Consider the following 22314-nt stretch of genomic DNA (forward strand, 5'->3'; position numbering starts at 1 on the left):
ATTTTTTCTATATGCTTAATTTCAACAAGTAAATTTGTGGTAAAACTTTACCTCAGTATTATAATATAATATAAATAAATAGGTTTACAAAATTGTATCGAAATGGCTATTACTATATTGCACATATATTTTACTGTTATGAGGATTTCTTTTCTTCTATAATTGTGAATTGGGTTAGCACTCAACTTTTATATTAATAACCCAGTGTCATTAAATGTCTTATTTGGTAATATTCGATTGTATATATAAAATTAGTTTCAAAAAGCTCAAATTAATATTAAATAATAAGTTCAATATTCGATTTATTATTTATTTTACAATAGGATAAAACATTATAAAATTTAGGTTCCAACAGGGGATTTATTAAATATCATTATATCACAATAAGTTTGTATAAAAAAAATGATATAATTTTAATAAATTGGTTTATAATTGATGTGTCAATCAGAGCTATCGCTATATAAAAAAAAAGGCTGTCATAAAAAACATAATTATGTGTGAAGATAACATTTTATAATACTATAGTGTTCCCTAAATTATTTCTTGGCATACATGTATTAATATAAATTAAATATGAATAAAATAGTATAATATATATAAATTTTGTCAGTTTAGTAATCAATGACCCACGGATTTTCGATTATATAAGAATCGATAACTTCCTTAAGCGCTAAATTTGGTATGAGTTGATCGGAGGTAAGTGGTATACGTGTTATAGGGTCAAAGTGTCCTACACGCTATAGTTAATATCGAATGAAATATTATTATTTAGATATTCAAAAAAAAAATAAGAAAAATTATCACAAGTGTAGGAAAAACATTAGATATATGACTAAATTAGATTTAAGCTCAATTATTTAATTTGAATGTATAGAGAAACGAGGTCTGCAATGAGGGGTTTTAAACCAAGCTGCCACTCTCCCCTTATTTTTTAAAAAAATACCCGTACACTCACATGTTTAAAAATTATTTGCTTGGTTAGTTTGGTTCATTATTTACTTTATTTTAATATATCTTTCATTAAGCATAAAATAAGCAATAAAAAATTTTTGTTAAAAAATAAATATAAGTCCGTACTCATTTTACCCGAAAAATATTTTAAATTCACCCACCCTTATTTTAAAAATATTTATAACTTGCTTATCCACCAGTTCAGTGTTTAAATTTTTAACTCGCTCGCCCGTAGAGCGGTTGAGCTGATTTTCCTGCCCGTTGTAGACCTCTAATCGATAATTTTGTCAATAATAAGTATATATTCAATATTTTAGTTTAAATAAACTAAAATTCCTCAAATCACTCTCTACCATATCGATTTTCTTAAAGCTCTTTTTATGTGACGGAAGGTTTTTTTTAAAATATAGTATAACAATAATTAGAAAATAAATACGTCATATATTTAATCTTCTAACTTTCGTAACATATGTATTGGGAGAGAAAAGAGAAAAAAAATTTAATCATCTTATTTTTTCATAAAATGACGAATTCAGCGATGTACTAGAACCAATTTAAAATAAATTTACATACGTTAATATATATTTATAAAAAAAAGAACCATCTAAGAGACGGTAATTTTAATAGTATTGGTGGATACAAATAAGAAAGATTCAGACCGATCATATGCATCTATAAGTAAAATGATTAAAAAATCGAAATTTGACTGTCATTCAAATGATACATCGGTAAATTAAAATACAAATTTGTTAATAAAATTATATAAAAACTTTGGAGTTTATAAATTTTCAAGAAATGGTTCCATAAACTAACAATTTACTATTAATCAATAGGTTAAAATAGCCGACTTTTCTTTTCTTTTTACACCCCCCCCCCTTATAAACTCTTTTACTGCAGTCATTCAAATATTAATAACACCAAAACTTTTTAGACTGTTTAAAGGGGGTTGTAAAGTTAGAGAGTATAAATTAAGTTAACCTGCAAATGTTCCTCTATATTCTTTCGCTCGTAAGTTATTCCACTAGGGGTTATAACAGGGTCATTCATAATTTCAAAACTTATTTTCCCGCACATGTGATCGGGGACTTCTCTTTTCTAATTTTGATAATTTTATAAAAGAAAAATAATATGTAAATAATAGGCGAAATTTTTTAAAATTAGTAGCGATTTTCAATAGTTATAATCAGCAATACACCTATACATATTTTTAAAGACAATTCGATCCTAAAAGATATTGCTGATATCAAAACTCATCTGATATTATCTATCCAGTAATTTATACCCTCCCATTTTATAGCAAGTAATTTAAAAAATATTCATACATCGTCTTGATATATCAGATAAGACAGATCAATATAAACATATCAGGGAAAAAAAATTTAATGATCGAGGTGATCTAATTATTTTTTTTAAAAAAACTCGTAAATTTAAAACACATTATTTTATAGATACATATTTTTTAAAACTTATTTTTACCCTTCGATTGTCGTCTAATTTTTGAAATATTGTAGTCGTTTCATCGATATAGTTATTCTTTAATTTTATTTTTCATGATAAACAATTTGGTATAAATTTTAATTAAAAATTTTAAAAAATGTATGAAATAAACAATTCCTTCCTATATAATATATGTTTTAATTTAACTCCCTTTGAATAGTCAATAAGTGTCAAATGAAGATCGGTCTGAAGATAGTCATATAAAAAATACAGCTTCAATAGATAATGACCATAATTTGACTGGCCAAAAAAATACTTCATCATGTTTGGTATTATATATAAAATACATAAAATATAATAAGTGTACATAAATACTATAAATATTATTTTAAGTTATGTGAATTTATAATTTTATTACGATGTATTTACTTGTAAATTTTTTAATAATTATTAATAAATAAATAAAAATCTAATTTAATTAATAGTTTAGACTAAATACTTACTAGTGTTTTTAAAAATAACTAGTTACAGTTTGTAGTTACATTTTTTTAAAAATAACTAACAACTAAAGTTTAAAAGTAATCAATTATATTACAAGTTACTCCTACACATTATTTTTAATATAGTTTTATTTTATACGATAATTTCGTGAATTAAAATCTTTAATAAAATTAATCTAAAGGGAAAAAAAATGTATAAATAACAGAATTTTATTTTTCCAAAATTTGGTTTAATAAATTTTTATTCGATTTCAACGATAAACTATTTTCAAAATTAATGTCTAAAAAAGGGCGCGCTAAACTTTCTCCAAAAATAAGCTTCACAAATCTAAAAAAACGTAAGGACGCTTAATGTATATGGGTTTTATTTAATAAACAGTAATTTTAAATTTGAGCAGTGGCTCCTACACTTTCTGTGCGAATGAAGCAGAATACCCCCCTGAAAAGTACCCCCCTCCTTGAAAAAATGATAATTATTTTATGATACACATAAATTTAAAAAAAAATTTTTATTGCATCAATTTTTAATATATAATATAAATAAAATGCAAAAAATATATACTTTATAAATATTATTTTTAAATTAATAATTTAGATAAATTAGGGGAATAGAAAGCGAAAGAATTTATAATTTCATCAATATTTAATTGTTTAAATAAATTTTTTTCCATTGATAATATGATTAAATTATTGAGAAATGAATCTTTCATGGTACTAAGAAGTTTTGTTTTAATTAATTTAATTTTAATCATGACTCTTTCGGCAGTACATGAGGTTGTAGGAAGTGTAGCATAAAAAATTTCTATATTTAATGATGAAAGTATATATACCTCTCCTTTTTGGATTGTAATGTTTGAAGTCTAGAACTTTCAAAATCAAAAGGTAGATTTCTCTCCTCATAAAATCTTGTGCCTTTGAAAAAACATCCAAAAATTCAGTGTTATTATCTATTAGATTAAAAAATAATTAAGACAATAATTTATATTATACTTCTCAAATTAATCAAGCAATCTTTTGCCAATTGAATTTGATTTATTGCAAACCCTAAATCCTCCGAAATGGTTTGCTATTTTGTACAAGCCAAACTTGTTATCAACAATATTTTATCCAAAACACAAAGTGATAAGATAAAATCAAATTTTTCTATTCTTAAGACTATAGCACTAGCCATAATGGAAGTGGCAAGATCTTCAGAATCCTTTAAATTTGTTAAAGCTGCCCTCAAGGCATCATAAAGTAGAAAAAAAATTACAATAGCTTTATATGACGATAGCCAGCTTCTAAATAAAAAAACATTTTAAATCTAAATAAACAAGGTACTATTACCGAGTGGTATTCTTGATGCGTAGAAATCGTTGCAATTTTTTCAGATCATTACACTGACTTTTTTTGAGTACCTCATATCTTTTTACACCATTAAAATAGATATAAATCTCATCTAGTATTCCTAGAACATTTCGAAGTTCTTTAATTGATTGGCATAATTGAACAGTGATTAAATTTAATCGACGACAATAACACCAAATAAAAGCTGCCTTTGGCGCATCTGCTCTAATCAAGGCCTGCACACCATTGATTCTTCAACTCATGTTTGAGGCGCCATCATAACTTTGCCCAACTAGAAATTCAAGGGGTAAATTCATCGAGCCAAGTTTGGATATTATATTATGCTTAATATCGATACCTGTGGTATTTCCCGTACAATATATGTCAATCAGTCTTTCAACAGGCTTCGGCTCTCACTATTTTCAACATATCTTACTATCAAAGCTATTGCTTCTGATTTCGAAACATCATATGTGCCATCAACTATGATTGAAAAGCACCCTTTAAATGTAATCTCATTTTGAATTTTTTTATAACCATATTTTTTATGGTTTCAATGAGAATATTTATGTTATTATATGATAATAGATTTGAATATAATTTTTTTTAATCCCTTATTTTTTTTATCCCTTTTACTTTCTTCATTTTTTTGTATATACATTTTTAGTACAGGTTCAGAATCTGCAATAAGCTTAATAAGGGCCATCACATTGTCTTCTTGTTGCCTGTTCCCCCAAAAGGCTTGGTTACGAGATATTAAATAATCTAAACATCTTATTATAATTCTTATGATAGAACGTTGTTATCTACACATTCTTTCTGGGGTGTTATAAATTTTAATATCGAATTTTTATTTGAAGATTCATGCAAAATAATATAAGCAAAAAACTTTATTCATTTTAATACTATAAGTAATCCAATTTCTAGCAATTTTGCTATTGTCAATATTAGTTTTTTCATAAAAGCTTTTATTAAAGGATCTGTTATTATTAATATTATCTTTGGGGAATAAATAATGTGTAGGTTGAAGAGCTCCTAATTCTAGATATTTATCAATTATAAATATGTCAATTCTTTTTCCAACAATATTGATGGGATCATTTGATTCATAAGAAAAGGGAGGGAGGGAAGATAAGATATTTAAATTAAAATATGAATACTACTATCTATTCATATTATGCTTAAAAAAATAAGTAGAAAAATTTCCGTCAATATATATTAAATTAAATATTAAGTTGGGGGGGGGGGGGGTTATTATTACATTTATAAACCAGAAATCACTTGATCATGATGGATGTAACAAAACAGTAAAAGAATTAAATAATAAATAAAATTTAAAAAAAAGAAGTATCCCCACTTAAATTTACTGAAGCAGTTGCTTCGGACCCCCCCCCCGTTGTAGGTGCCACTGAATTTAGAAATCATCGTATTTTAAAAAATATACATAGTTACTTTAACAACACTAATTATATCATCATTGTGTCTATTTTTCGACCAATTAAATTATGATTTAGTGTTAGTCAAATCGTACTATTAAATATGCCTATATTGGCGGCCCACTCATCACTAGCGTTGTTTTATTTTCCTTTGATCCTTTAAAATGATTCAATAATAGTTAATTTTAAAAAAATGTTTTCAAGTATCAATCTCACATATGTGTTTTGAATATCGATTATATTGTGCTCCAATTTGTCTTTGACGTCAGAGTGTAAATACTTGCTTTTAATTTTTTCGATTTCCCTTAAAAATAAATTAAAACTTAATATGTATAACTCTAAGAAAGTTGTAGAAAGAAAAATGATATAAGAATGAAAGAAAAAAATATAGGTAAATATTTGGCGGTAGGCTATAATATTCACTCCATCTTCATAACATGCCTGAACAAAATATTCATAGAATATAAAATAAAATAGGCAATAGATGCATAATTATTGGTATTTTTTCAAATTTAAGTTATTATAAATTAAGGACAAAAGAAAAAAAATTAATCAATATTAAAACAATCAAATATTTAAATTTCTTTCTTTCTATGTGGTAGGAGATATCACGGTGAGATGAACCGGTGGAAGAAAAACGCTTATAACTTTTTAATCCTTAGAATCGCTAAATATATAAATTTAATATAAAATGTATTTTAATTGTTAATTTATTTTTAGGTTGATGTTGATCAAAACCAATTTTCGCTATAATTTTTTTTAAGCATTTTTTTTGCTTTTAGAAAAATTATCAACATGATAGATGTTTTATGTCAAAATATGGTTCAAGATTTCTATCTCATGTAGGTGTTAGTTATTTATGTTATCCCAAAATTATACGTAACTATAAAATAATAACAACATATAATGACTAGCACGTTCTTAAACAGATATAATAATAATTATTATTATCTAAATCAATCATCACAATAAAATGTTATATATCCCCATTTTGTATGACAACTACTTAAACCCCATCACCTATTTATTAATATGTAACTTACACGAGCTTACTTCTTTGTTTTACCCTGAACCTATTGTCAATCTGTCCCGGGCATGAGCATATGCATAGTAGTAAAAATATTAATTATAACAAAATTTCAGCCAGCGAAAGCGACTATAATATGATCAAGAGCTCAGTTATTTATTTATTTACAATATATATTATTTAAAGCCCATAAATAAAAACAAAAATTCTGTAACAAAAAAAGCAAAACATCTGTCACCCAACCCGATCTTTCCTTATAAGGTTTTTTCGTAATATATAGTCATATATTATATAAGATGGTTAACTTCTCTTTATCCTGGGCAAGTAAACGTTTAAGCAATTTTTCGAGTTCTCCCTCATTCTTGACGCGTTCAGCTTCCAATTCGTTCCATTTTTTGCCCTTGGCGATTCTAAGCGTTTGGGCTATATCGTCTCCAAAATTAACGTTAAGCTCTTGCGAAAGATTAAATGCTAAAATTTTATTTAAAAAAATATTAAAAATTTAGATCATTAAATAAGAATTTTTCTCTATTTTAAATAAATGTATTGGTCTACTCTAAAACTCTTAAAACTTTCTCGTATACTTAGAACTATTCACTTATAATTTTCAATTTTAAACATAAACTAGTGAATTGGTGAAAGGTATGTGTGATGTGAATATATAAGTTAAGAATAGGAAGAATAGAGGAAGGTAAATTTGAACGTATATAAAGGATATATTAGATGTAAATATTGAACAATTATTAGGATAGATACTTAATGAAGTGAAGTCCTAATTAATAAGTCAGTTGGGGAACATCCCGCTTTAAATAAAAAATGTTTATTAAATCCCAAAAATTATATTTTCTAAATAAAATGATTAAATGTGCATATTTATTACGGGAAGAAAGTCTATTTTTTTTTACTATATCCATAATTCATTTATTAATTAAAAAAAAAGTTGGAGCATGCAAAAAGATAAAGCCTAGTAAAAAAAAGTTGTCAGATCACGAGGAGTTAAAAAATACACGTTAAAATAATCAGTATCTTTTAAATCGATTTAAGCGTAGGCGTAGGAAATCTTCCCAATTAGCAAGATCCCCAATTTTTTAAAAAAATGGAATGCATTCTTAATTAGGTAACTATTTGAAAATAAATATCAGAGCAAGATCCCCAATTTTTAAAAAAAATGGTCTTAATTAGGTAACTATTTGAAATATCAGATATCTAAAAACTTATATCAAAGCCAAATAAATTGGCACAATTTTGAAAATTGGCTGAGTTTAAAAGAGGCGGGTCGAATTTTCTAAAATAAATTTATATATCTATTGACCGGCTGAGATTCCAATTCCCCTTTGATTTTTTATAAATGAATTTATACCTAAAATGACTAAAATTGAAAAATAGTAGGAATTGGCATTAAAATAAAAAAAAATCCAGAATAGGCCTGGTTCAAAAATTTTGGTAAAAAAATTCAATGTGTTGCTAGGCCTGAAAATGGGATTTTTTCAGGACTATAAAATATGATTTCTTACTGAAAAAGTTTGGAATATTTATTTCAAAGTAATTTAAATCAAATATTAAAAATTTGGTTAAAATTGATAGGATGAATAACCAGGAAGAATGTAAAATTTAGACCAAATCGGACTGTGAATCAATAAATATCGATTTCATTCTCAAGTAAAAAAATTTATGAATCTCGTCATTTATAGCCAGAAGTTATTTCTTATATCATTAAATTTTTGAGAAAATATCACAATATTAAAGTCTTAAAGTATATCGTGAAGCTTGAAAATGGTGTTCTAGACTAACTGATATCACCAGGTTATAGAGTATAATATTATTAACCTTTCTGTAAGCTGATGATAGCTTCGTTGAAGTTTCCAAGATCTAACAAAGCTTGTCCGCAAAAAAAGTGAGCTTTAATGCATTTGGGGTCCAACTCCAGGGCTCTTCCACTGTCTTGCACGCAACTCTCCAATTTTTTTAGCCTGAGATGGGTTAAAGCCCGGTTAGTGTAATATTTGGAAACATTAGGGTTTTTGCTCTATAATAAAAATAAATACGAATAATTATTCAATTCGAATTATGAATAATAAAAAAATTTATTTGTCGAATGATAGAATTTTTATCATTCGTATTACTATTATTTAAAATTATATTTGTAAATATTAGAAATTATTCTTATATATTTGAAGTGTTGTAAAGTAACATCGACGAAGTTAACATCGTTACTGAAGGCGTTACTCTTTTTGAGGAAAAGGAACGCCATTCGTTATTTAACACAAAACGTTATTTTAAATTTATTCTTAAAAAATATGGGAAATTATTAATTGTTTAAATTTTATAAATAATTTAAGCTGAGTTTTTAATTCAAATCAACTCAAAGTGCATTTTTATCTTATTTATACATTTTTTGTTACTAAATTTTATAGTCAGGATTGCTAATCTACTTAATATTGAATCAATCAAGGTATGCCAATTTATATTCTTTAATATTATTTATTTTATAAAGAATATGTCAACAATACTTACTTCTTGGGATGAAGATGATTAAATGACTCTCCAGTAACACCATAAAGATTATTAAGGGCACTAATTCTACACTTATTAAGTATAGGCCGTAAATTATAATTCAACCTCGATGTCCAGCTACTCAAATTTATCATATGAGGTCAAAAATATAAATTCAGATTATATTCTAGTAAGGATAAAAAAAATTGATGAGGATTGAAGATTCTTGTGAATATGATAAGTTTTTTTAAATATTCTTAATAATAATAAATTCCTCAATTTAAATTTTTATTTATTAAATTATAACGCTGCCATCCTCTATGCTAGTTGAACGCAGAGCGAAAGTTGTGTGCAGCAATAAGTACTCTTATTTATCTGATCAAAATTTTGAAAATCAATTGTTAAAAATAAATTAAAAATGATTATAAAATTTATCTGATAAATAAATATTTTTATTTTTTATTATCTAGGGAAAAAAATAAAAAGGATATAAAATATTTTTTTTAAGTAATGAGTACGTTACTTTTTTGAATAACGAATAACGCGCTCCCTTTTTCAAAAGTAGATTAACGCGTTTCTTTTTTGAAGTAACGTTTATAGTACTAAATATTTGTAATTCTTAACTTCATTTACATATTTAATAATCATTTCTTTTTAATTCCATTTTTCACTTTTGCAACTATTATTAAAAATTTCATTTTCGAATTTCGACGATTGAATCGAATAAGTTCCTTACTTGTACGATCGAGAAATTATCCCATTCGAATACTAGCATTTGATTCGAAAATTTGAATCGAATACAAATAACATCACTATTCTCTTCGATCGTAATTTAAAGAGACAATTTTGAGCAGTTTGAAAAATATTCTTCAAAGATCTTTTTGCCCACAATATTGAGTAAAAAATATTTGAAATTAACAAAATTAAACATTTTTTAAAAGATCAAAATCATTTTTTTAAAAGAATTGTGATTTCATAATGAAAGAATTTATATATATATATCACAAAAGATTTGTTTACAATTTTTTTTTGGAATTTTAAGACAAAATTTGATCAAAGAACTTGTTTGAGCATTCTCAAATAAATCTTCATTTAAAAAAGTCTTCAGAGATCAAAATCTTTGAAAATTTTTTAATTCCAAATCTGATTTTGAGCAAATACACATTTTTTTATAAATGATGTAGTTAATAGGTAGCATAGTAGATCACTTTACCAAAAAGTTTCCCTTTATCAATTACAACCAAATAGAGGATGAGTATTATTTTAAAATTATCGATAATTATTCATTTATGATAATTTTATTCCCATTTCTAATATTTATTTATTTTGACAAATTAACCCTGTTATGAAAAATATATATTTGAACATTTCCTTCTTCCTTACTCTATAGAAAGATTACACAATGTTTTATTTTAAATATAAAAAAAAGTGTTTACATTAAAAATTAATACAAAGCAGAAAACAGAACCAGTACCAAAACATAACAAAGTATAATTTTAAAAATAGGCCAGGCAGAATTTTAAATAACTAATTATAACAATCAATTAATTGAAAATCACATCATTTAAACATTCATTCGCTCAGGCACTTCTACACCCTGCTAAGCCAATAATGACATAACCTCTACCAAATCAAAATTAGCAAAACCAGACTTCCTTCTATCCACCCTCTCCCTCCACCCCGCCTTTCTCACCTCACGCATTTTCAATTATCCATTTAACTAATGCTGTGCCGATATTAAATATCGGATCGGCACCGATATCTCGCGTTTTCCAAAAATATCAAATCGGGCTGATACCTGTAAAAAAACCGATTGGATCTTTTTACTTTTCTTTTTTTGTTATTTTATGTATATTTATTTTACATTCATAATATTTTCTAAATAATTGTTTTTAAAACAAAGCAAATGCACAACACACTTAATTTTTTTTAAAAAAAATAGATGTATAGTATTTTAAAAGTTTTTTTTTTAAAATAGAAAGGAACACCCAATTATTTATTTTAAATCTTTTTAAATAATAACGCCAATTTTATTATTTATATTTTAAATAAAAGAATTTTTTTAAATATGGTATCTGACTGAATTATGGATATTTTACAAAAGACAAGGATAATTTTGCAAAATGCTTTATCTGCGAAATTCTAATTTTACGGGGAGGAATAATGGAAATTTTATTTAATAATAACAATATCCGTAAAACTTTTTTAATTATTGTAGAAATAAAAAATTAAATTAATTGCATAATTCGTTTTTTTTCATAAAAAAATATTGATTTCTTAATTACATTTGGTTCAAAGGGGGAGGATAATTTTGCAAAATGCTTTATCTGCGAAATTCTAATTTTACGGGGAGGAATAATGGAAATTTTATTTAATAATAACAATATCCGTAAAACTTTTTTAATTATTGTAGAAATAAAAAATTAAATTAATTGCATAATTCGTTTTTTTTCATAAAAAAATATTGATTTCTTAATTACATTTGGTTCAAAGGGGGCTCGGCCCAAATCGAGCATAGAAATGTATATTTCTGTCAGCCTCTGACAAAAAGGTGATTATGCAGAAAGATATATTTTTATATTATGATTGGAATGTATCAATTTATCGGAACAGCCAAATCATTCATTTTTATGAATATAGGATGTCTGGCGGTTTTAATTGCCAGTACCTGGGGATAATCTTTTTTTTTACCTCTGGGTTTGGAACAAAAAAAGATTTCACCAATACCTCTAACAATTTGTAATTTATACATTATCCCAAATACCCATTCCACTTCAAAAAATTTTTTAAAGTGATATTGTGCCCAAATAAGTCAATTTTGTCCAATATTTAAATTTATCTTTTCTGCAATTAAATTTTTATAAATTCCAATCCTTTACTAACTTCGGAATCTGTTAAATTCACACGACAAAATCGTGGATCTATAGCTGCATAATAATTTATTTCTCTTTTTAATCATTTTCATGACTACCACATCTTAAGAAAAGTGCCGAGTGCGCTTCTAATAAGGAGATCTATTATAAAAATAAAGAAAACGATTTTTCTAGTCCCCAAGAAATATTTATCCTAAATTAGTGAGCAAAAAAATCAAGACCTATAAGTGTCACCTTTTAAAACGGATATTTATTTTTCTAATAGCTCTTCAGTAACAAGTTGGACTTATTTTTAATATATTAATATCTGCAAAGTATAATTAATATTAGTCCTTAAATCGATATTCGAAAATAAGTATCTAAAAATTCGTTATAAATCACGAGGTATATTACTACAAATTTACTAGACGTCTTCTAAAAACTTGTACCACAAATTGAAATATTATTCTAAAAATTATGGGGAAATTTCTAGGGAGGAAATTGAAATTTTCCCGCCATTTGCCAGTAAATTTTATATAATAGGGGTTGTAAATTTTTTTAAAAATATTTCAGGTCTTTCGAACTCCTGATTAAAACATTTTAATTCGGGTGGGTTGTAGGTTTCATGAAAGCCATTCCTATGTAAAAAACTTAAATAAGGGGCCTAAAGCTACTCAAAAAGTTATGAAATTTTGTCCGCTCCTTTTTTGGCAGGTTTTACAGACAACTATTATTGATAGATAAATCTTATTGCTCTATAAAGAGTCAAACAGGCCCTCCCGTAGCTTGATAAAATATTGGATATTTCTTCTTTCATATTCCCCCTTTTTTTGCTTGAGTTATACTTGTATATCACAAATTAATTATAAAAATGAAAAAAAAAATAAGAAACGTTTTAAAAAAAAAAATTAGATGTAATGGAAATATGTTATAATTCATGTTTATATAATATTTTGGAATAAATATAATATATAATACACATCATCAAATTATCAAGGTTATTTCTGGATATTTAAAATTGGAAGCATAACATTAAAATGGAGAATAAAATACGTATTTTGAGTTGTATATTTTTTTCATATATTAAAAAATTTGGGGATTCGGGCCTAAATATATGAAAATTGTCATCAGACCTCGCATGGGGTAGGGCCGAAAAAAATAGATTTTTAAGACTTCTAATTCTATCTAATTAAATTAATATTTTTTCAAAATGAAAGATAAAAAAAATGGTTATAGGTTGTTTGATCCAATTATAGTTTAAAAGTCGTGAATTGCATGTTAGTTAATATATAAAAAAATAAAATTTTAGTTCATAAAAATATTCAAATTTTCTTTCAAAGAGTAAGTAAAGTTTTAAAAAAGTTGATATAAATTTTAGAAAACAAAAATACGCTCTGAGGTTAATATAATCACTGATTATTCAAAATAATTGGACTGTTATTTTTTTCGTTCATTTTTATATATTTTTTGAATTTCATTTTTCTCCATTCTATTTTTTTTTTCACTTTTATTTTTTACTTATTGTGCGATCTGAGATTTTGTGGACTATTTGACGAATAATTTTGAATCTCCTTGATCATGCTTCATTTATAACTTCAAAAAAAAGAAAGAAATAATTCTATTTGGCGAGAGAAAAAATTTGCTTAAGCCATAATTCTTTGTACTAGTAGAACATGTGACCTGTAAAACAAATGAAAATATAATTAATCACGTTCATAACATCTCATCTGATCAAGACAAAATATTTAATCAGTGATTTTCCTCCTGATATAACCATACCATATCATTATATATATAAATTCATCATAAAACTATATCGTAGATCTAGAAAACATAATTATAAGATAGCTTACATATATTTTAAATATTTGTTTATATATACTATTCGAAATTATTCAAAAATATTTGAAATCATTCTTATTAAATAGGTTGGTTCCCTAGAAGACCGGAACCTTATAAATATATCCTATATTAACAAAATTACCAGATTAAGTATTTGTTTTAGTTAGTAAACAAATTTAAAAATCATTCATTATAAAAAAAATATGATTAAAATAATAGTTTTATTTTTTTTATGGATAATGTTCAAATTTGTAGATGTATTTTTGAAAATCCAATTTAAAAAATATCAAAATATGTTTCACATTTATTTATTTTTTATATTAAATAAATCAAGAAAAATAGAGAACTTTTAGAAACTAGTTCTGGAACCAGAAAAAAAATTAGAACTAAAGCCTATCATAAAATATTCAGGCCATTGATCATTTTTTCATAAATTTATATATGTAAAATTTTTAGGTTCAGCTTGGATCTTAGAATTCCTGATTTTAAATATAAAAATATGAGAATATGAACACTTCGAGCTTTGTAATTTTTTACTTGTTTTTAAGCTAGGCCCGAATTTTAAAAAATATAACACCATTTTATTTTACAATTTATTCTCGATCTTATATACAGGCAAAGCCAAGTACTGGGTCTGCAGGTCTATAGATATTACATAATAAATTTTAAATATAGTACTAATAAATTTATTTTATAATTTTAAGCAAAAAAAATATATCACTGTTATGAGAGATAATTTAGAAATGGACGGTATTTCTATTTTAAACTAAATTTTAAATATTAAAAGTTTAATGAAGGATCTGAACTTTAGAGAACCAGAGCTGGATACAAAAAAAAATAGATTACTTTTCTTAGATTCGGAAATAGGTCGAAATTGGTAAAACAAAAATCTCTTAAAATTGAGAATATTTCAATATTTCCTAAAAATATATCATATTACCCTAGTGTCAGGGCCCATTTAATTTAAAAGAGCTTATGTGGATAAAGCTAGAATCCACTAGATTGATATTAAGAAATAAGAAGTTTGTATATATAGTATTAAGTAATGTTATAGATATAAGGGAATTGAAAGTAAAAAAGGATTGACAAATTGAAGAAAAAATATCTTAGATTAAAAATTAATTGAGTGAAGAGAAAGATTAGGTAAGTGAATTTATATTTTTATTTATTTATTTATATTTCTTATTTATATATGGTAATATAATATTTATAATATTAGTAATTAAAAAAATTATTAATTTAAATTTATAATTGGTAATTAGAATTATTAAATTGAATTAATAAAAGTTAATTAATAAAGGATTGCTTGATTTAGCCAAGATTTTAAGTGGGATTTATTTTGGGAGATGTTTATAAGAAATAGACCGCCGACATTGTTAATATTTAGGATATTAATATTATGTCCATACTAGAGGTGGGCGCGGGCCTAATTTTTCATTCACGGTCCGCCCGCTCACGGTGGTGATGAAAAAATATCTCGCCCATTCACGCTTAACACTAAAAAAAATTCGACCCGACCCGCCCGCTCACGACATACAATATTTTGATTCACGCCCGTCACGCTCAAAAATTCACGGGGTTTTTAAATTTTTCAAAACTATTGCTATAATTTTACACTTTTTGAATTCATTCTATGTATTTCTCTAATTTCATAATCCATATTAATAACAAAAAATAAATACAATCTATAAATCGAAATTTATTTGGAAAAAGAAGTTTTTATTTCAATTGTGTACGCCTTTCCTCTAGTAAGAGATTGGCTACAGAAAATAACCTTTCACTAGAAGCCGAACTTGCAGCTGGCAAAATTTTACTCGATAATTTTCTCAAAAAAGGAAATGAATATTCCTGCTTCCAAAACTTCAAAATATTGTCTTTTTATTTATCTTATATGAATCTTTTAAGTTCATCCTCACAGCTTTCATCGGTGATGTTGATGCTTCATCAGAATCATCTAGAAATATACGATCTTTTATGAGTGTAGGATGAATTAGTAAAGTGATAGTTGGTATTGATCATTTAGAATATACGGTTTTTTATGAGTTTAAGATAAGTTAGGAAAGTTATAAATGGTAGTTGGCATCGACTTATGCATATCATCTAATTTTATATCATTTAGCATTTTTATTGTTTTATATATATCATTTTCTTCTTTTATTAAAAACTTAAGTCTTTTGAAATTCGGATCTAGAATTAAGCCTACTATAGTGGCTGCATAATAATCTTTTAAATGAAATCTTGTTCTGTATTTTAAGGTTTTGATTATTATTGTATCACGTTCAGAAGGTTAACAAAATTTTATTAATTTTTGTTTCCATAGACAAACTTTATTTATTGTGGGACAAGAATTTGCTCTCAGATTATCCGAGCATTCTTTAAATATTGATAAAAATTTATCTAACTCGAGTATGATGCTGATATCAATTGTGGCTAATCCATTTAATTCTTGCTTGCTACAAGTACACCTGTATTTCAGAATATGATTTTAAGAAACTCTATATCATGATATATAGAGAGTTCCATCTCGTTATTCTCGCTATTACATATTGCTTATGGGTGTGGCTTAGTTTGCTATTAGCTGTGTTTGAAATATTGTACTATTTTTTTTACACCATTTATATTTAAAAACAATAGTCAAAAATACAATGCATAATATTATTTAGTATATGGCATATACATGCTAGCGTTTCGACATCTTTGAATGCATTTATAAAATTTGCTCCGTTATCACTCATAACTATACATTTATTTAAGTAATTTTCTACTTCTGTATATTCTCCTAAAATTGAATTGACTATGCTTTTAATTTTGACGCTTTTTTCATCCATTGCCCTTGTGGCCAAAACAAATGTTTTTAATTAAAATCCTTAATGATAATATGTCCTATAATGGTTAAAAAACTTAGATTTTTATAGTCATCCGTCCAAATATCAGTGATTATGGACAATAATCATGCTTTTAGTTTTAAATTTTATTTGAACCTATGAGAGTTTTCCGGTTCATAACTTTTATATTTTGTTATCCATATGTAACACCAACATTTATCTCTTGGCCTAACTTGTAAAATCCTTCACTTTCTGTTGCATTTAAAGATTAAAGATCTTTACAAATAAAATATAACTGACTTTTCTGTAAAAAGTTTAAGCAAAATTTAGCATAAAGTCTCGCGATAAAAAACACCTAAACATAAAAGAAAATAAAACTAACAAAATGATACCGGATATTGTTTATAAAATGCGGAAGATTTTTAGTTTTCATAAATTATTCTTTTTTAAAAAAGAACTAAATTAAATAAGAAAATATAAAATATTATTATAAAATTGCAAATTTTATAAAAAACAATTTAAAATATTAAAATTTCCGTGATTTAAGGGAAATTTATGTTCACGCCCGATCACGTCGGCGGAAAATTTTGGAAAGGCCCGTCACGCCTAGTCACGCCTTGGAATTTAAAATTTATTCACACTCACGCCTAATTTCACGGCCCGCGCCCACCTCTAGTCCATACCATGTTATGATATGAGTAATAATGTTTTTTATTAGATGGTGTATGTTTACAAGCATTGGTGATAGTACTATGTTGTGAATGTCTTAAGGAGTGACATAGTAATTCGAGCTTTCTATATGTAAGTAGTCTGTGTAAGGGAAGGATATTGCAAGAGTTCCAAAGGTTGAAGTTAGAAATAATATATGGATATCTGATATTTAGGATGTTTTTTAAAGATTTGTTAATAAAGACTTGAGTTTTGTTTAGATTAGATTTAGTGATATCCCAAGTTTCAATGCCACAAGTTAACGATGATAGAATGTAGGTCTTGAAAATTTGAACTTTGAATTTATTTGATATAATATTTGTATGCCATAATTTATTAAGAGAAAAATATTATGAAGTAGCTTTAGCGAGTTTAGATAATATATCTGGTTTAACTGAACCTTTATAATCGATAATAATACCTAAATAATTGAGAGATTTAGTGAAAAGAATATTTTTGTTGTTAAATATTAGATTAAGATGTAAAGGGGAAGTAGATAATATTTTTGTTTTATTAAAGTTTATTTTAAGATTCATCTGTTGGAGAGCGGAAGAAATTTTTGTAAAATTGATATAATTATAATCTTCAGTAATAATATAAATGTCGTCGGCATAACAAAGCCAGTCGACATTATAGAGGTTACAAGAATTAATTAGATCTCTAATTATTAAGTTAAAAAGGGAGGAGATAAAGGGCATCCTGTTTGATGCCACATTTAATTTTGAAATAGGGTGAGGATAAATTATTGTGTTTAATATTGATAAGACTATTTTCATAAATGTACATTATAATTTTTATAAAATGTGTATTAATTTAATATTGAATATTCCATAAGTATTGATGTTTGATTGAATCAAAGGCATGAATATAAGACTATTTTCATAAAAAGTTGGTCAAATTATTATAAAAAATCCTGAAGATCAACTTAACATTTTTGTTGATCATTACAGATCCCTCTTCAATAATAAATTTCCCTGTTATTCTATTTCCTCGCAACAACTTATTACTACTCCTCCTTCTCCTCTTAATAAAAATGACTGTTACTATTAAAAAAATCTCAAAAACCATAAATCCTCTGCTGATAACATTCACAATGAAATATTAAAAATATTCCCCGAAACGATTACTAATTTACTTTTTCCTACCTTAAATAAAATATGGAACACAGCAATTCTTCCCACTAATTGGTGTAAATCTACTATCATTAATTTATCCAAATCATCAAACCCTTCCTCAATTCATGATTACAGAGACATTACCTCTCATCCCCTTTTTACAAAATTTTTACTACTTACATCTTCAATCTTATCTCTAAAGATATTGAAAAAAACACTCATAATTCCATTGCATCCTTTAGAACTGGGCGCAACACCATAGAATTAATTACTTCACTTAAAATAAGACTTGAAAAAGCTCATAGAAAGCCTTTGATTCAATCAAACATCAATACTTATGAAATATTCAATATAAAATTAATACACATTTTATAAAAATTATAATGTACATTTATGAAAATAGTCTTATCAATATTAAACACAATAATTTATCCTCACCCTATTTCAAAATTAAATGTGGCATCAAACAAGGATGCCCTTTATCTCCTTCCTTTTTTAAATTAATAATTAGCGTTCTAATTAATTCTTGTAACTACCATAATGTCGATTGGCTTTGTTATGCCGACATTTGTATTATTACTGAAGATTATAATTATATCAACAATATTTTTACAAAAATTTCTTCCACTCTCCAACAGATGAATCTTAAAATAAACTTTAATAAAACAAAAATATTATCTACTTCCCCTTTACATCTAAATCTGATATTTAACAACAAAAATTCACTAAATCTCTCAATTATTTAGGTATAATTATCGATTATAAAGGTTCAGTTAAACCAGACATATCATCTAAACTCGCTAAAGCTACTTGTAAATATTTTTCTCTTAATAAATTATGGCATACAAATATTATATCAAATAAATTCAAAGTTCAAATTTTCAAAACCTACATTCTATCATCGTTAACTTGTGGCATTGAAACTTGGGATATCACTAAATCTAATCTAAACAAAACTCAAGTCTTTATTAACAAATCTTTAAAAAACATCCTAAATATCAGATATTCATATATTATTTCTAACTTCAACCTTTGGAACTCTTGCAATATCCTTCCCTTACACAGACTATTTACAATTACTATGTCACTCCTTAAGACATTCACAACATAGTACTATCACCAATGCTTTTAAACATACACCATCTAATAAAAAACATTATACTCATATCATAAATCATTGTATGGACATGCTATAAATATCCTAAATATTAACAATGTTGGCGGTCTATTTCTTATAAACATCTCCCAAAATAAATCCCATTTGAAATCTTGGCTAATTCAAGCAATCCTTGATTAATTATCTTTTATTAATTCAATTTAATTTTTTTTTAATTACTAATATTATAAATATTAAATAAGAAATATAAATATTCTTTCTACAATTTACTTATCTAATCTTTCTCTTCACTCAATTCCCTTCACTCAATTCCCCAATTTTTAATCTAAAATATTTTTTCTTCAATTTATCAATCCATTTTTACTTTCTCTTTAAATCATTAAATTCCCTTATATCTATAACATTACATTAATACTATATATACAAATTTCTTATTTCTTAATATATCAATTTAGTGGATCCTTGCTTATCCACAAGAGGTACCGTAAGCCCTCTTAAATTAAACGGGCCCTGACAGTAGGGTAAATTACTGCCAAACAGTAAATAAATTCACTGCACTGGAGACACCCTCTATGGGGTGGTGGAGTGCCCACTGAATTGTGGGATATCTCCCCAGTGTATGATATGAAACGATAGAGGAAAGATAATTCTTAGCTTCTAGAATAAAATAATGATTGACATTATCTTAATATAAGACATTTATAAATTATTTGATTGTCATTTAATATTATATAGCAATTAAACAAATCTACGACACATTTTAATTGAGGTTTTAAAAATAAATTGCAAGGTTTTTGAAGAAACTATTCCTAGTTTTTAAGCGATTTCAAACTAAAACATTGGGTTCTTATACTTCGTAATTATATTATTAATTCATCTACAAATTTACAAGCAAAAAAAATAAAATATTTTATTTTTGTTTGGTTTTAAAATAAGAGATGCACTAATACTACCTTTTTAGTCAAAAATGACTAATATTATAAGCAGTATATTTATTGAAAACGTGAAGATATAAATGAATTCATCAGTATTTTCATTTTTATTTATTTATCATTTTATGATTAATTTCTGAAATTTATAAAAGGAAAAACAAAAATTAATATATTTCTTTCTTATAGGATTAAAATTTGTATGTGTAATTTTTTAAATATAAATTCAAAACGTAATAAAGTAAAAAAAAATAAAATTTTTAATGCAATTGGAACCGTCAAAATCGGGACAAATCTAAGAGTCAGAAACTGAAAAGTGTGATTAAATGATTTGATTTAAAAAAACAGCTAACCCAACATTTTAGCCAAAATATATCACACAAGCCTAAGGTTATATTTCATAGATAGCAGAAATATTAGGTCATCTATTAACAAAATAAATCTATAGGCCTAGGTAAGATTAGTTTAATTAAAATCTTGATTTAACCATTTATAAAAATAAGCTAAATTGAGCTCTTTACCATTAGGGGCAATAAAACAATAAACTGCAAATAGTAAGGTCCAACCAAAATCAATGAGACAATAACATACAAACTAAAAATAAAATTTATTTTTAAATAAAAGCACTTAATTTTATAAAATAAACTTGTACTATAAATTTTTTCATAACATGATGTGGTAAAAGAGTGTTTGAAAATTTAATAAATAAAATTAAGCCTATCTATATCTGGAAAAATAATTTAATTATTAAAACTGTTGGATACAATTTGACAAATATGTGATGGTGATTTATCATTAAAATATAAATCAATTGATTAATCTATTTTGAAATATAAATTTTAAGATAGAAGGTAAAAAAAATAAAAATAAATGAATTTAAAATTTTTACTATGGCTTGATTATAACACAAAATTGCATCGTGATATCTTCCGTTTGTGAAATATCGATTACCTTGATTTTTCAATTCTTCAGCTGTAGCCATTATATAAAGCTTCAAGTGGCTATTATATTTTATGATATTTTTTAGATATCATTTCGAGAATTTGTAAAAATTGAAAGAAGGATGGATGTAAAATAGAATTTATGAATATGTTTGTCATACTGTAGAGAAAGTGGGGGGGGGGGGGGGGAAAGGAAAATTCGTAGTTTTTAATGTTATTTGAGTTTTTTATTAGAAAGTTTATTATTCCAAATTTTATTAAATGCATAGAAATACTAAATTTTTTAAATATATCCTTCTGGAGGTCGGTGCGGATCATCGAAAATAGTGAACAATTTGTAAGAAATATTTTCATGAACAGGGCTATATTTTTTCAGAAACTTTAAAGCTTAACATTGAACTAATTTATATCTTTTCCTTCCATAGAAAATTATGTTTTGGGCGGGATAACTTGTACAATAAATATAATTTTACGGGCTGGGATAAAAACCACTCTTGTGCTATATCGGTGACTCTCTACTAATATAGAGCTACTCCGTTACTTTCAATTTTATACAATAAATTTACATAAAAGTTAAAATATATTTATAATTAATTCTAAAATCATAATCTTTTTATTTTATTTAATTTTGAAAATTATATTTTAAAATCTGCATTATATCAAAATTAAAATTTAAAATATCGGATATAGAAAATAATTTTAATACAGATCATATCGACAAAATTCTCCTGGAAAATGATAATAATATGGAAATTCGTTTTCCTGAATTAGCAGAATATTTTAATATCATTAAAAGAGTATAAATTTTATTGTAA

The 22314-nt window shown here is 25.5% G+C and overlaps 1 protein-coding gene across 1 annotated transcript; it reads right to left on the bottom strand.

Annotated features, from left to right (window-relative positions):
* Window positions 1-340: 340 nt before the first annotated feature.
* Window positions 341-21627, bottom strand: LOC135926226 (E3 ubiquitin-protein ligase CHIP-like). Its single transcript, XM_065462017.1, has 7 exons — window positions 21448-21627; window positions 8505-8703; window positions 6983-7148; window positions 5867-5954; window positions 2428-2484; window positions 1930-2046; window positions 341-737 (listed from the first exon to the last, which is right to left on the bottom strand). Exons 1-7 carry the CDS (start codon window positions 21538-21540, stop codon window positions 612-614), a joined length of 846 nt encoding a protein of 281 aa, XP_065318089.1. The 5' UTR covers window positions 21541-21627; the 3' UTR covers window positions 341-611.
* Between the last annotated feature and the right edge of the window lie 687 nt (window positions 21628-22314).

This window comes from Gordionus sp. m RMFG-2023, chromosome 3 (assembly GCF_954871325.1).
Source record: "Gordionus sp. m RMFG-2023 chromosome 3, tfGorSpeb1-WG-v2, whole genome shotgun sequence".
Classification (NCBI taxonomy): Eukaryota; Metazoa; Nematomorpha; class Gordioida; order Chordodea; family Parachordodidae; genus Gordionus; species Gordionus sp. m RMFG-2023.

Bases quoted from the DNA above. Each gene is read 5' to 3' on its own strand.
- LOC135926226 (XM_065462017.1), bottom strand. From the start codon at position 21,540: ATGGCTACAGCTGAAGAATTGAAAAATCAAGGTAATCGATATTTCACA. The intron at 8,704-21,447 runs GTAAAAATTTTA...TTTTTATTATAG, and splicing joins TGTGTTATAATCAAGCCATA to AGCAAAAACCCTAATGTTTC. The intron at 5,955-6,982 runs GTTAACCATCTT...TTTATTTTTAAG, and splicing joins CTTGCCCAGGATAAAGAGAA to GGAAATCGAAAAAATTAAAA.